Below are 14,379 nucleotides of genomic sequence, written 5' to 3'. Positions count from 1 at the left end.
GAAAAATACATACTGTTCGCAGGTAATAATTACTTGTTGCTAGTATTTTAAAAGTTCACGTATTCGCAAATCTATCATAAATTCATCACAAGCATCAAGTTTATTCAAAACATATTCTGAAAGTCCTAATAAGTTTAATACTTCAATTAAAAATATTAAAACAAATTCGATTTGCTCGTTGTATGAAATCGTTTCTTCAATCAATTTTATAATATTCTTCAAAAGAAAATAAATTCTTGTTTGAATATATAATAATAAGTTTTTCTAAAATTTGTAAGTACATTTTAAGATTGCTATCAAGGAAATATTCCTTGTTAAAAACAACCATTACTTAAAAGGAAGAAAGTAAATTGAGTAATCAGTTTTCTTATAGCAATAGAATTATGATATTTTTCTGTGTGCAATACGAAAGAGACTTATTTTAAGCGACATTATAGGATCATCGTCTTATTGTTAAGTGATACGTGACACAACTCAAGCTAATCGTTGTAATTTTCGTCGTGAATAATTGAAATAAGTACAATTCAATTAAGGATAACGAGAACTTCGTTCTCGAAACCGGGGATAATAAGGTGGCAGCGGTATAATAATAGTCGCACATTGTGCAGAAGAAATTTGCCTTCTCCCTCGCTCCAGTGTCGTCCTGTTATTTGTATTCATTTCTGTCACTCGCGTTCCATGTGATATTTACCACGTCGACTGAAATGTTGCACGTTACCCCTCGTTATGTCAAGTTGTTTGCGTAAAGACCTCTGTCTATGCAATACCGCGAAATGGCTAAACGAGGTAGTGATTACACCATCGTGTTAACCACCAGCGTGGAAATGTCTACGCATATTATACACACTATAAAATTTACATAGTATACAACCAGTAGGTACTCACTTCGAATCGTCGGTGTAACTTGCAGGATCGTCGTCTGCCCACCGGGAAAGGTTGCATTTCGCTTGTGACGACCCTGAAAATACAGAATAGCACACCTATGAAAACATCATAGAAGAGAATTTACCCAAGGTAAATTTGCTCTATTGTTAAAACTCTCGAGCGTTTCTTTGCCGTAACAATCTAACCGGATAATCGATCGCGATGTGGTACGCACGATCTGAAAAGCGATCCGCGAATAATCGCACGATTACGTTCATCCGCACCCGTAATCGTGAGAACACCATGATCTGCGAACGGATGTATTTCTCGGGAAATGCTTAACCCAAATTTTAATTTAACGTGTATGAATCACGAAACATCTATAAGTCATATTATCTACTATAATAATATAAAAATATATTTATTTATTCATTAATTCGGGAATAACTTTACGTTTTTAATAGCATTTGACATTGTCTTCTTACATTGTTCTACATTCTCAGTTGAAAGAAACTGATGATTACTAATAAGTCGACTTCGCGAGTAATCTCAAGGTGCAAAGCAAGCCTCTTTTGCATAGACAGCGTGGCGATTCGAAGGACAACGGAGAAAGAGGGATAATCGTAAAAAAATGTGGAAAATAACGCGGGAGCAGGGTTTCCTTCACGTTCACCCACGTTAAATGTCGCGTGGAACATAAGTATACATCTCGCCTTGGCCTCGTAATGTAATCGTTCGTTTACACCAGCACAAGGTCCGCGACAACGAAGTGTAGCCATTTGCCGATCGATCGTTGCTTGCGTAATGGAATTGACGTACGTGTAGTCATGTAATCTCGGTACGAACAATGCAAGCCTGCGACGAGATCCTAAACATGCGAGGACGATTGATCGATTACTAATCAATGCGAAACCCGCGGGCGCAAAGAATACTTCATTCTGTTCTGAGAAGATTATCTCGCTTTTGCGAGAGAGAGAGAGAGAGAGAGAGAGAGAGAGAGAGAGAGAGAAGGAAAGAGATAGAGAGAATCTGTCTCTTTCCTTCGAATGTGTATGAAGGAGAATGTTTTTTGTTTGAGAATTATAGCTTTACGAACTTCACACACGCAGATTGTAAGTTGTAACACATAATTCAGGTACAATAATTTACAAAGGGGGGGGGGTGGGGGGGGATCGGATATGCAAAGTGGTATTTGCACGTTTCAGAATATTTCTTTATACGTTCCGACAATTTAACTCGAAAAATATTTTTCTCTCGCGACTGCATTCTTTCGTTAATTAATTTATAAAGTTAATTGGAATAAAAATATGCGCGCTCTAAAAAAGAAATAAGGAAAACATCAACTGAAATGTCAATATGTTGACGTAATACGAAACCTACTTCGAGAATGGATTTTTGGACGTGTATCCGAAATAAAAAAAAAATATCTCCCTGCGAAATCTACTATCTTTCGATAAAATACGTCGATACGATCGTGTGTGCAACACGATCGCAGTTTTGCACCAGAAATGCTGAATGAAGAGATATTTCTGGTTGCCGATCGATCATTTCTTGCGTAACACATGATGGAACGATTCGCTGCGTTGTTATAAAATTCCGAACGATGTAACGGAATGACAGCTTTCGAGCGATTCGATTTATGACGGGGCTGATTTATTTGAAAGTTCGCGAGCAGACATCTCGGTCCACAATTTAACTAGACAATCGCTTGGATCAGAAAGACGATCGATATGATGCGACTCGAATTTCTTTTCGGCTTATTCGCCGACGACTTATAAGTTGCGCAATAAACATATACAACACGCGATGTACAAACGCTGTATAACGCTCGATACACTGTTGTAAACTTGAAGTCGTCGACAGGCAGAAATTGGATAAACGTGTCTCGTTTTTTTTTTAGCAGCACTGTTTTACGGCCGCAACAATTTACAACACGCGTGAAACGCATGTTGCGTGAAATGTCATAAATTTACGGTTTCTTTGTGGCGCCGACATGATATCGACTATGGAATGACGGAATTGTAAAAATTACTTACGTATCTTTCAACTCGTTCGCCGATCTTACATATCTCACTTTACATATCTTGCCAATTAGCAAACTTATGGCTGCTAATAAGCGAAATATAAACAGAAATGTGAATATCATACTTCGAGCAAGTTCTCTAGTCGACGATGAGACGTCAATATAGAGAATTTAAAAAGTTTTAAGTATCTAACTTGTAACGTGACACGTTAAGAGCATGCACGTAATTAATGGAGTTACCACTTGTAAGGCAACTTTTACAGACTAGAAACGATCGTTCTCACGTCTGGTCAGGTTCGCAAGGACGCGATCGCATAGCAACGAGTGAAACTGTGCACTCTCCATTTGTCACCAAGCGCTTTCGGTTGTCGGCTGAATAATAGGCGTTCTTTTTGCGACGCCTCGGCGCGGCGTTAAGCGACGAGTGAAAAGAGAAAACGGGGGCCCTTTAGAGAGATCGAGAAAAAGCGGATGAATCGCAGGAAACGGCCAATCGGCTCGACTAACAACCCCGCGAGATGCAGTCCCAGTTCCTAGCAGTGACAACTCGCGCACTACTGAACGTTATTGTCGGCATAATGAGTGCGATGCGATACGCACATCGGTCAGCGTGGTGATTATGCGAGGCAACGTCGGCAGATTCACTGTCGCTTACGCCATTTTTTTTTTTTTTTACCAAGGTCTTTTAAGCGTCGATCGGCACAATTACACTCAATAATCGCTTCATCACGCGAAAGCGCCCGTTTATGAACTCGACGCTCACTTTTATGTTGCATTCTGTCCTACATTGACGCTAATCCCATGACGTATGACAGCTTCTTTTATGTAATGAAAAACAATAAAGACATTTCATCGCCCATATCGTCCATAAAGTAATGATCAATAATCTCGTTCCCTTGTACATAAAATTTACGTATTGACAGCGTTCCAGAATTAAATCGTAGATAAAATCAATTCATAAATTAAAAAGCAGATGATATTTTTTTAAAGCTTTGTGTAAATTATAAGTACCGTGAGAATTATTGTGAAAGAAAATAAATTCTCCGAGATTTAACACGTTTTCCAGACCTCAACACGTTCCATATCAATTTGAGCTGAAATAATCAAAATGTTCTTCAGATTCCCTCTTGTATTAGATTTATGGTAATACGTTGAAACCCTACCAAAGCTAATCCCGTCGACGCGAAAAGACATCGCAAGCAGGGGAATCATTCTTGCACGCGTAACAAGCGTGACGCGAGAGAGGATGCATGGCACGTAATGATTATGCGAGAGCACCAGCAATCAACCGACAGTTGCGTTTTCTTACCGTTTGCGTGACTCCGTTCTCTCGTGCAACTCTTTTCGATGCAATACAGTCATGGATGCAATACATCGATATGGAGTCTCGATGCTGCGTATCCTCCGTAATCGACAGCAAATTAAATTCTCAAATGATACACGTAAGACGCGATTTTACATCGCAAGTGTATATTAGGTATCAACGCTTTCGCCGATGGGCAACCGAGCCATTTTCTCAAATCGATATTTCTCTCATAATTTGACACAGAAATTCGATTTCGCCTTTCGCTGCAGTAGTTTCAATACATTTTATTGCGATTATGCAAATATCTCGATAAAAAAAAAATTTATCGCATTTCAAAGAAGCTATGCGGAGTTTGTGAATTATTTCCGTGTCTTGATATATTGTTAAATGCATTTAATATATCAAAACGCAGATAACCCGCGTAGCTTCTTTGAAGAATTAAAATAACCATTGAAGCCTTAAGAGTGTTATTAAATATACCATTTAATTTTTATTTTATTTATTAATATTTTTGCGATAGCATCTAATTAAGTGTTCCTTGACTAAATGACATATGACTATGTAAGACTAAAAAAATACAAGTATTGAGATACCGAACTGGACCAACCTTATTTCGCGAATACACTTGGAGAACGTCCGTCCACCACCTGGTCTCTTCACGACATGTCCCTTTGACGAAGGTCACACCTTCCGGTGAGGTTACGGCAAGACTGTAAGGATGCCCAGTGATGTCCTCGGCTGCGGCTACCTCCAGGACGCGGGTCATGTCAATCCTCGCCTGAGGCACCGTTTCGGGCTGCAATGATAAGAGGAAAAACACCTGATATAAGATTGGCAAATACGAGCGTTCTACTTTACACGGAATTACGGGAAGTTAACGTAATGAATCATCAAATTATGTGGATTTCTAATATGCAAATGTCGCGGTTAGAGATCCTATATTAACAAAAGCAGATAAAAAATGGCAGATAGAAAGAAATATTTGCTTTCTTTTTCTTATAGCTTTCTATCTCTTTTTTTTCTTCTTTCTTTCGCTTTCTCTCATTTTCCAAAGATAGACATAGCTATCCGAATATATCAAATGGATCATAAATAGAAGACCAAAATTAGAAGACTCTCTCTCTCTGATCCACTTTAGCAAGACTCTTATTATAGGATCTCTTATCGCGATTTATCTATGCAAACACCGATGTCAAAAAAGACACCCGAAATCGACGCGAATGTTGTAAACACAAATATTATACGATGATAATAATATACTATCAATCGGTGTGTACTTGTCACTATTAAAATGAAAAAGAGCGAATAATGATAATAAACGAGATAATGGTAACCATCATCAACAGCATGCACAGCCATCGCAACCGCAAAGCTCACTTTTTTTATCGAGCTCAATGCTTTCTTTTTGCAAACGACCGTTTTGCGAAATTACACGTGCGTTACACGTTCGCATTCGGTCGGCTGGGTTACATCGGGCCCGCTTTACCGGAAACGTATCATTTCAGCGCAATAGCGTAATCGACCGGTCGCAGCCGACTATTCCTCCCATCTCCTCTCACCTCCTCCCGGCCGTAAAAGTTGCATTCCGCGGAAGGCAAGAATAACGTCTTATTGCCGATTCCAGCAAGGCACTTCGCTCCTCGTAAAACGAAAGTGAGTCTCATCGGTGATCGCGCAATTGCCGTCAATTTGAGAGGAAAAAGGGGGAAAGAGAGACATCGCGGAGAAACAAGACGGAGACGAGAGATCGGTGTGAGTCGCACGTTGGTCAAAGCACACCATTTGCGAGTGCCGTAGGCACTTTACACCGCGTAAAGTGCACCCGGGAATGTCACCATAATGCAATCGTTGATACTCCTCAGGAACGAGCATAGCTGCTTGCGTCGAACAGATCGCTTTCATGTCGGAGGGGAGTAATGTACGACGAAACGGATAATAAAGACTAATGACCAATCTTTGGGTAATAAATTGAACAATAAAAAAGAGAATGAACAACTCTTCGCATTAATACCAGCAATAATATTATTATTGTAGAACAAAAATTCAATTATTAGAAAAAAAAAACCATCACGATGAATCGGAGTTCCTTTCAACACCTAAAATGCTGCCTTAAAAAATCATTGCCAACCGATCTCGTTCACTGTACATTGTAAAATGTACACAATAAACCTCCGATATATTTTACATTGTAAATTCATAATTGAGTCAAATTATATCCAATTTGAGTTATTTTTAATCATTTCTATAAATCGTCACTGTTCCTACTGCATATCGTTAATTTAATTAACAATAAAGTTAAACAATTTGACTTAAGTAAATATATTAAATTTGACTCAAATTTAATTTATTATTTACAAAGTGCATACAACTAAAAAAGTTTCTTACAAAAAATTATTAAGCTTTCACTTTAATGGCTTTTTTTAGGTCGAGAGAGGGAACATTATCTCTCGCCATATCGTTCTCCTGATGTCACTTTCTTGGATTAATTCTTCTGGAGATATTTCAAGAACATAGTTTACTCCACCAAGATGCCACCAAGATGAACATGATTATTCTCGATAATCGAATTGTGATCGCCGAATTGTTAATACCATATGTTAATGGCATGCACTTGATGAAAACTGGAATATCAATTCGACATTCTTCGTGCCATTAAAGATGCTTACATAACGGAAGTTTGCTTTTTGTAAAAAACTTTTTTAGTGGTTCTTTACCTAGAAATATATGTTTGTGTTTATTTCACATTATTTTAAAATACCAGAGGTTCATCGTGTACATTCTGTACATATTTGCATATCGTATTACAGAAAAAAAATGCAGAGACGTATTTATTTATAGGAATTAGAATATAATCACGAAGGATTCGATTTCGCCACACGTTCGTCCTAAAAATGCTCATCCACGAAAGATGAAGGCACTCGTAACGTCGAGTATATATGCGAGGCAACGCGTATAATTCAAAGTGCCGCCCGCCCAGCAATTTTTCTCGCGCGCGAGCAACGACATTATTCTTGAAACGTGAGGAGGTTCATTTGCGCAGCGCACATCTCTCGGCGTTTTGCAAGCCTATACACATATATTCTCCTCTTACTCCCTTCCTCTGTCTCTCCCCGCTCGCATCGGGATAATGCAAAAATTTACATATGAAAAATCCCTCTTGTAGCCCGCATAATTAATCGCGAAAGATGAGAGAGGGCACGAGTGCACTCGAAACCGATGGCGGAGAAAAAATTTATGAACGCGAAAAGTACGAGACGGTGCGACGATGAAAATAATTAAAACATTATTAATAGTTCTCCTGCGTTCTTTTATTCTTTCTCCGCGTTTCGTCTCGTGCTTTGTAACGTGAAATTTTATCAAAATTCTTTGAGAGAAAAATTATATATACTTTCTTCTTGTACGTATACTATCTCACTCTAACTTATATTTATTCTATAATTTTAATTAAAGTTATAGAGTGAGACAATATAAATTAAATGAAATTTTATATATATATATATATAAGTATATACTCTCTACAACTTTTAGAATAAGATATCATTTTCAAAAATTAAATCTTATTTTTAAAGATTGAAAAGTGATTTTTTTCAAAATTAGCTCAATTTAAATTCTTTAGAGTAAGATTCTACTCTAAAGAATTTAGAAAATATATGTACCTTTCTCTATCATATAAAATTTTGGCAAAAATTTGTTCGTGGGAAGAGTCTATTATTAGATTTCTAAATTACCCGCATGTGCGTTTTACGCACTAGCGATTTCATAAAATGCACTGATAACTTTTGAAAGACTAAGCGTAAGAAATTGGTGTACACGTCTTTCTCCATCTCAACAAAAAAGTAATAAATCTAAACATTAATTTTTTAATCACTTTCACAGCCACTTACTTAAGCATGCTTAAATTGAATTCGAACATTATTAGTATTTTCTAAATCTTTCTTGAAGGCCCCAGAGAATAATATTCTAGAAATCCATTCAAATTACATTTATGTCACTACTTTTTTTTCCTATATTTTCTATATCCTATAGAAAAGAAAACTTTATATTTTAAGAAAGAAAATTGTTACATATAGAAGTTTTTTAATCGTAGCTTATCTTCTTTCTTGAAAATCTATGTGAATGTAACTGCATTATGTAAAGGAGAGTACACCCTTCTCTTGCAAACATACATATACATATATACACACATCTCACAGCATCTCACAGCATCCCTGTATTGCCTGCATTTCAAGTAAAGTTCAAAGAACTCTGGATAGAGCGCGGTTATTGCGAGAAAGGGACGTGACGCGGGAAGAACGAATGCCAGAGAAAATCTGAGGATATTAGACACGGTGCTGCTCCCACATACTTGCCGCCTGCATGGCAGCGAAATATGAAAGACTTCTGCAGATAGACATTTACGAAACCAATGTAAACGTAGCGCTTTGCGAAATCTCTTGGAACAATAATAATCCATTTAACCGGCGGAGTTCGAATGTTTGTGAATGGCATGACAATATTATGCTATTGAAATATACGACGTGTTAAATACTGCTAATAACTGTCAATGTGATTGCTGATGTTTAAATAATACAAAACATGTATTTAGTATTCTGTATTAAATATTTAAATATATATTTACATATTCTCATGTATTTAAATATATACTGCTGTAATCAAAATTATTAAAAAATGATGAACAATTTACATCGCCGCAGAATATCGTAATTGTTCCGTAAATACTGAAACAAAATACATGAACATACAAACGCAATGACTCTTGATGCACAGGCACGAAAACGAAGATAAAAAATAAGTATTTTTCGGATCGTGCATGCATCTCAGGTTAAGACCGAAATACGCAAGGCAGTTATATTCGGCGAACAAACAAGTCTGAAAGAAAATCCATGACGCATTAAGCCCGCATCGCGGCACGAGTCTCTATTAAGGCAGCTTTCATATACTCTCGAATTATACTCTCAAATACAGACGAAGGGGTATGTCCAACCGAGCGATACATTACGGTCCTATGTCGGTTCTTTTGCGTACACAAGATCGCCCTGCTCTTGGTTTTTGTTTATTGGCAAGAAGTGGGTCGACCCTTTTGCTCGGCTTCCTGTTTGCTTACTGTTTAATAAAAGAGAAAATAAGTAGCATCATTATTACGGTTCTGCATACTACTTAGCGTATTACTTAAGTTTTACTTTAATTAACGTGAAATACTCTTAAAATTTTTAAACTACTCATTTTTTTAAAATACTCATGAAATTTTTAAGTATTTTTATATTAAAAATTATTATAGAATACATTAGATCTAATACGAGATAAATGGAGTCGTGACGAATTTTTTACGTGCACATAGTCTTTGATATTTAAATTAATATACATTTAATATACATGATGATTTTTCGGTACTTTACACATAATGGATGTCCTGGATTAACTTTTACAAGTACACAAAAATTATTAAGTAATTCTTACATATGCTTTGATATCTTCAAATAGTACTTGCACAGTTGTGTATTAAAAAAGGAAAGAACAGAGACTATTGGCTACGTTTACACCGTGCGCTTAGTCCGTGACCTATACGATAGGTGTCTTTGTTTAATCTACAGGATAAACAAGGACATCTATTGTATAGGTCGCGGCTTTTATATATATATATATATATATGTTTTGCCAAATATTTTTACTATTTCAAAGAAAAGAAATGCGCAGAACATGAATGATTCAATCGTGTATATTAAGGATTAACATACTCTCTAAATCTAAATCAGTGAAAAAATCACTAATTGAATCAGTGATGTCTTGTATATCGCTGATGAATTAGTGAAGCCGAATCCGCTGTGCAATTAACGAATAATGGCGAAGCTCACTGTTTTGTCAGCGGTTATATTCGTATTATTAGTAAAGAGAATTGTGAAGAACTGCAGTGAACCTGAGAAGAGAAGTGATATATATTATTTTCGTTTTGATAAGTATTTACGTTGCCAACTAAACTTTCGGTAATTCTTCAGAAGAACTTCCTCATCTCCGATTTCGATGAAATTAGGCACATTCGACGCGTTTTTACGTAAAATGAAAGAATCTGACAGAAAAAATCCGGGACTGGGCCCTGCGAAGCGAGATATTGAGCGTTAAAATTGACGACTATTGAGGTAAGGAAATCTGTTACAGTTACGAATTCACTACTTTAAACACGCTCGTTCACTGCTAATGCAGAGAATTGTTGTTTATAAGTAGTGAGTTTGTGTTTTTAAAGCAGTGAATTCGTAACTGTGACAGATTTCCTAACCTCAATAGTCGTCAACTTTAACGCTCAATATCTCGCTTCGCAGAGCAGTGCCGGACTTTTTTTCTGCCAGATTCTTTCATTTTACGCAAAAATCGCGTCGAATGAACCTAATTTCATCGAAATTGGAGGAAGCTCTTCTGAAGAATTACCATTTATTGCTTTATTATACACATGATATGTCTAAAATTGTGTATCTGGATATTCATTTCAATATGTTTCAGATACTCTTCTGAAGTTTTGATATGGCTGATATTATAAAATGGATACCAGAAGGGGTAACAAAGAAAATATTGAACCTTATAAAAGATGAATTCGCTTCTAATGCATTTTTAGGTGAGCATTCTGTCATGTCAATAAATGAGTTAACGTTTTTTCATGCAAAGGACTTTTATAATACTTTTTATAGTTGTAATCACATATATTCCAAAGTTTTATTATTGTATTAATTAACAAACTCATGACTATGACGACATGCGCAGATTTTTTTTCTTTAAAGTTGAAATAATCACTGGAAGATTGTAAATCCCCTCTTCAGATGAATTTAATGAATCCTAACATTCTTTTACTAAAATTTCGTTATCGGTCTGCAGTTGTTGCAGCAAAAATGTGAAATAGATCGTTTAAATTGTTCTATATATCACCAAAATGTCAGTAATGGGTTAAATGGTTTAGTACGGCATTTACAAAATTCTCATGGACTTTCAATTCATCGAAGAATGGGGAATAATAGTTTCGAATGTGATCAAAATGGATATTGTCGAAGGTTTATATATTTCTATATATTGAGGAGACACATACGTCGATATAGAAACAGATGTGATAATAATTTAGAGCCTGAATTGATTCTTAACAATAATGAAGACGAATTTTATGCAAATAACGCTGCAGTTGAGGAAAGAGAGGAGGAAGTGCAGGAAATGGAGGGGGAAGTGCGACAAATGGAGGAGGAAGTGCAGGAAATGGAAAATTATGAGGAGGTTCACGAAGATCTAAATTATTATTTATATACTTCAATTGTCAGAGTAATTGCAAGACTTCAATCCAAAGGATCTATGGCTACGTTTACACCGTGCGCTTAGTCCGCGACCTATACGATAGGTGTCTTTGTTTAATATACAGGATAAACAAGGACGTCTATTGTATAGGCCGCGGCCTAAATGCACGGTGTAATCGTAGCCTATGACTAACACTATTATGAATAATTTTTTAGATGAATTATAGGAAATAGCTTTGTGTTTAGCTAGTTCCTTGAAAACAAAAGTTCTTAAATATTTTAAAGCAAGAGATGCTATTGAAGACCCTGAAGTAGTTGAATTACTGGTAAATATTCAGAAAAGGGGAGCCACCTCCGATGACCTTGATCTTGACATATATTGTCAGACCTTGAAATAACCTTGAAAATCGAGTTCAAGGTCAAGGTCCTTGGTACCATTAGGTGACCCCCTCTGTCCCCTTCAACTTTTGTCTGGACCATTTTTCTCTATCTGGCTTAGATTCCGAGAAATTCAGGTGGGGAGATTAAAATGGCCCACCGTGTATATATATGGCTAATATTTTTTGGTAGAAATAAATCGCTGAAATGTATATCAATTGATCCATTTCATTATAATTCGTACTGAATAATATCGAAATGGGTCAATTAATATGAATTTCTGCGATTTCAGCAATTTATTTCCATCCAGATTAATCCTATTTTTTTATCAGTAGATTCACTGATCAATAAGTCACCTTTTCATTGATTTAATCAGCTTATTTCACTGATTCTTTCAGTAGTTCACTGATCATTCAGTTGAATTTTACTGATTACCAGTGACATACTTAGAACTGACACATTCAGTGAATAGTCCCTGAATCAGTGATCCACTGTTTCAGATTTAGAAAGTAATTAATTTTAATTGGTACGAAATCAGTTCTTTCAATTTTATTAAACAGTTCAAGAACGATTTTTCAACGAAAGAAAACAGCGGAATAAACACTACTCTTAATCTGTTCCTCCTGTACGACTTCTTTTACGAAAACACAAGAAGATCGAAAACATTGAGTGTGAAATAACCTGCGGTGGTATCGATCGAAAGGCGACAGTAAAGTATAAGCCGTGTAAAGGAAAGCCTAAAAAAGAAGCGGATGATGAAAAAAAACGCAGTAACAAAATACGCGCACCGAAAATAAAACAGGTAGTTCTATGGATTCATGAAACTTGCTCTCCCTGATTATCCGAGTCTTTCATGATCTGGTTGCAGTCTTGCTGATGTATCGAAGGAGATAAAATCCACGCGGTTTTTTTTGTAAAACATACAATGTCGCATTTCTCTTCATTTAGGTGCCTCTACCTTTCAATTTATTTCTCCCATCTACACAGCACCCTCTTTCTTTCTCGACATAATTTCTTCCATCTCTTTTTACGTATCTCTAAAAGAGCAATCTGTGTATTTGATCTTCTTCCTTTGCAACTCGCCACGCAAATGTAAAATATAAGTCATATAAGCCACAGGATTTCATCAAACTGAGATATACAGAGGATCTCGATTATCGGTACTATATAATCTTCAAGATAGTTAGATGATGGACGTCTAGGTCGTTTGGGATGACATAAGCGTTTCTGATATTCTCACGTGTACTCCGCTTTGTTATTAACTAGATATTTTGTATAGAATAGTTAAACCATACGATGTATTTTTTTTATTTTTCGTATTTGTAATGATTCCTAGCACAACTTATAATTAATATGATGTGTATCCATAATCTAGAGTAGAACTGAATCTTGTAATAAGTAACTTCTTACTATATCAGAAAAGTATCATAAAATAAAAAATAATACAAGTAATGTGTGTGTGTCGTTTTATTGCTGAGAAGTGATTACTCACTTTACTTTCTTCTTTTAAGTAACGATTATTTTTAACAAAGAATATTTTCTTTAAGAGATAATCTTAAAAAAAAAAACAAATTTTAAAAAACTTATTATTTTGTACTCATTATTATGTACTACTTATAATAAGAATTTATTTTCTTTTGAAGAATATCATAAAATTGATCGAGAAAAAGTTATTTATGTAATAAACAAATCATCGTACTTGTTTTAATTTAATAATCTTGATTGAAGTATTAAACCTCTATTAGAATTCAGAATAATTTAAATAAATTTGACGCTGTGGTGAACTTATGACACACGGCACGGTAGCCGCACAAGCGGAACCGTTCCAACGCGCGTATTCATATTAATTAAATATGGACGGCTATTACCACTTAAATTCATGTCTGTCAATGCAAGTATAGAGAAGCAAACGTCTTCGCGCGGGGTCTTCAGCAGCTCGTAACCCTTACGTACAGTATCGACTCTCGCGTGGATGTCGCGGGGTCCAGCGCGAGAAATTCGCGTAGATAACGATTACGCCCGCCCACTCGCTCCGACGACTTTGAGCACTGGCCGCGGACCCTAGGACCTCGGCATAAATCTCGGCGTGGCAGCCGTTAAAAACGTCCCAAGATGGGAATTTCGAATCGCCTGAAAGCATCAGCCGAGAGCTAAGCATCACCGGGTCGTTAATAATCCTCTAAGTGGCATTCATGGCGCTTCATTCTCCGTCATTGCTTCCTCCTATCGCTCGGGGACGTAGACGAGGCATCTGGAGGCGACATCGAAGTGCTGGCGACGTGATTTTGGAATATAAATGACAGATTCGGAAGAAATCCATCGCGTGGTTTTAGAATTGAAAAAAATGAAGAGTAAATTGAATCGAGGTTAAAGTTAATCTACTATTGATAGAAACAGATAGGTCTTACTAGATTTTAAAATCAGAATAAAAGAATTCTGAGCAAGAAAGTTCTCATTTGGCTATAACATCATAATTATAAACTATGATAAAATTATAATTAAACTAAAATACGATCACATAATCATTATATAATCTTATAAGC

At 36.2% G+C, this 14,379-nt stretch overlaps 1 protein-coding gene across 2 annotated transcripts in view; it reads right to left on the bottom strand.

Moving 5' to 3' along the window:
* osp (myosin phosphatase Rho interacting protein outspread) overlaps nucleotides 1-14,379 on the bottom strand; it is a 104,352-nt gene that overhangs the window by 13,241 nt on the left and 76,732 nt on the right. For both annotated transcript variants that reach the window (XM_018453068.1, XM_018453069.1), the window contains exons 2-3: nucleotides 4,801-4,989; nucleotides 886-958 (exon numbers count right to left, since the gene is read on the bottom strand). In XM_018453068.1, coding sequence (XP_018308570.1) covers nucleotides 886-958; nucleotides 4,801-4,959 — 232 coding nt within the window. In that variant the 5' untranslated portion in view covers nucleotides 4,960-4,989. The remainder of the gene's footprint in view (nucleotides 1-885; nucleotides 959-4,800; nucleotides 4,990-14,379) is intronic.

The sequence above is a fragment of the Mycetomoellerius zeteki genome, unplaced genomic scaffold (genome assembly GCF_001594055.1).
Source record: "Mycetomoellerius zeteki isolate Tzet28-1 unplaced genomic scaffold, Tzet1.0 scaffold364, whole genome shotgun sequence".
Classification (NCBI taxonomy): domain Eukaryota; kingdom Metazoa; phylum Arthropoda; class Insecta; order Hymenoptera; family Formicidae; genus Mycetomoellerius; species Mycetomoellerius zeteki.
The sequence above is the reverse complement of the archived record's forward strand: the minus strand, read 5'-3'. Positions and strand labels throughout refer to the sequence as shown.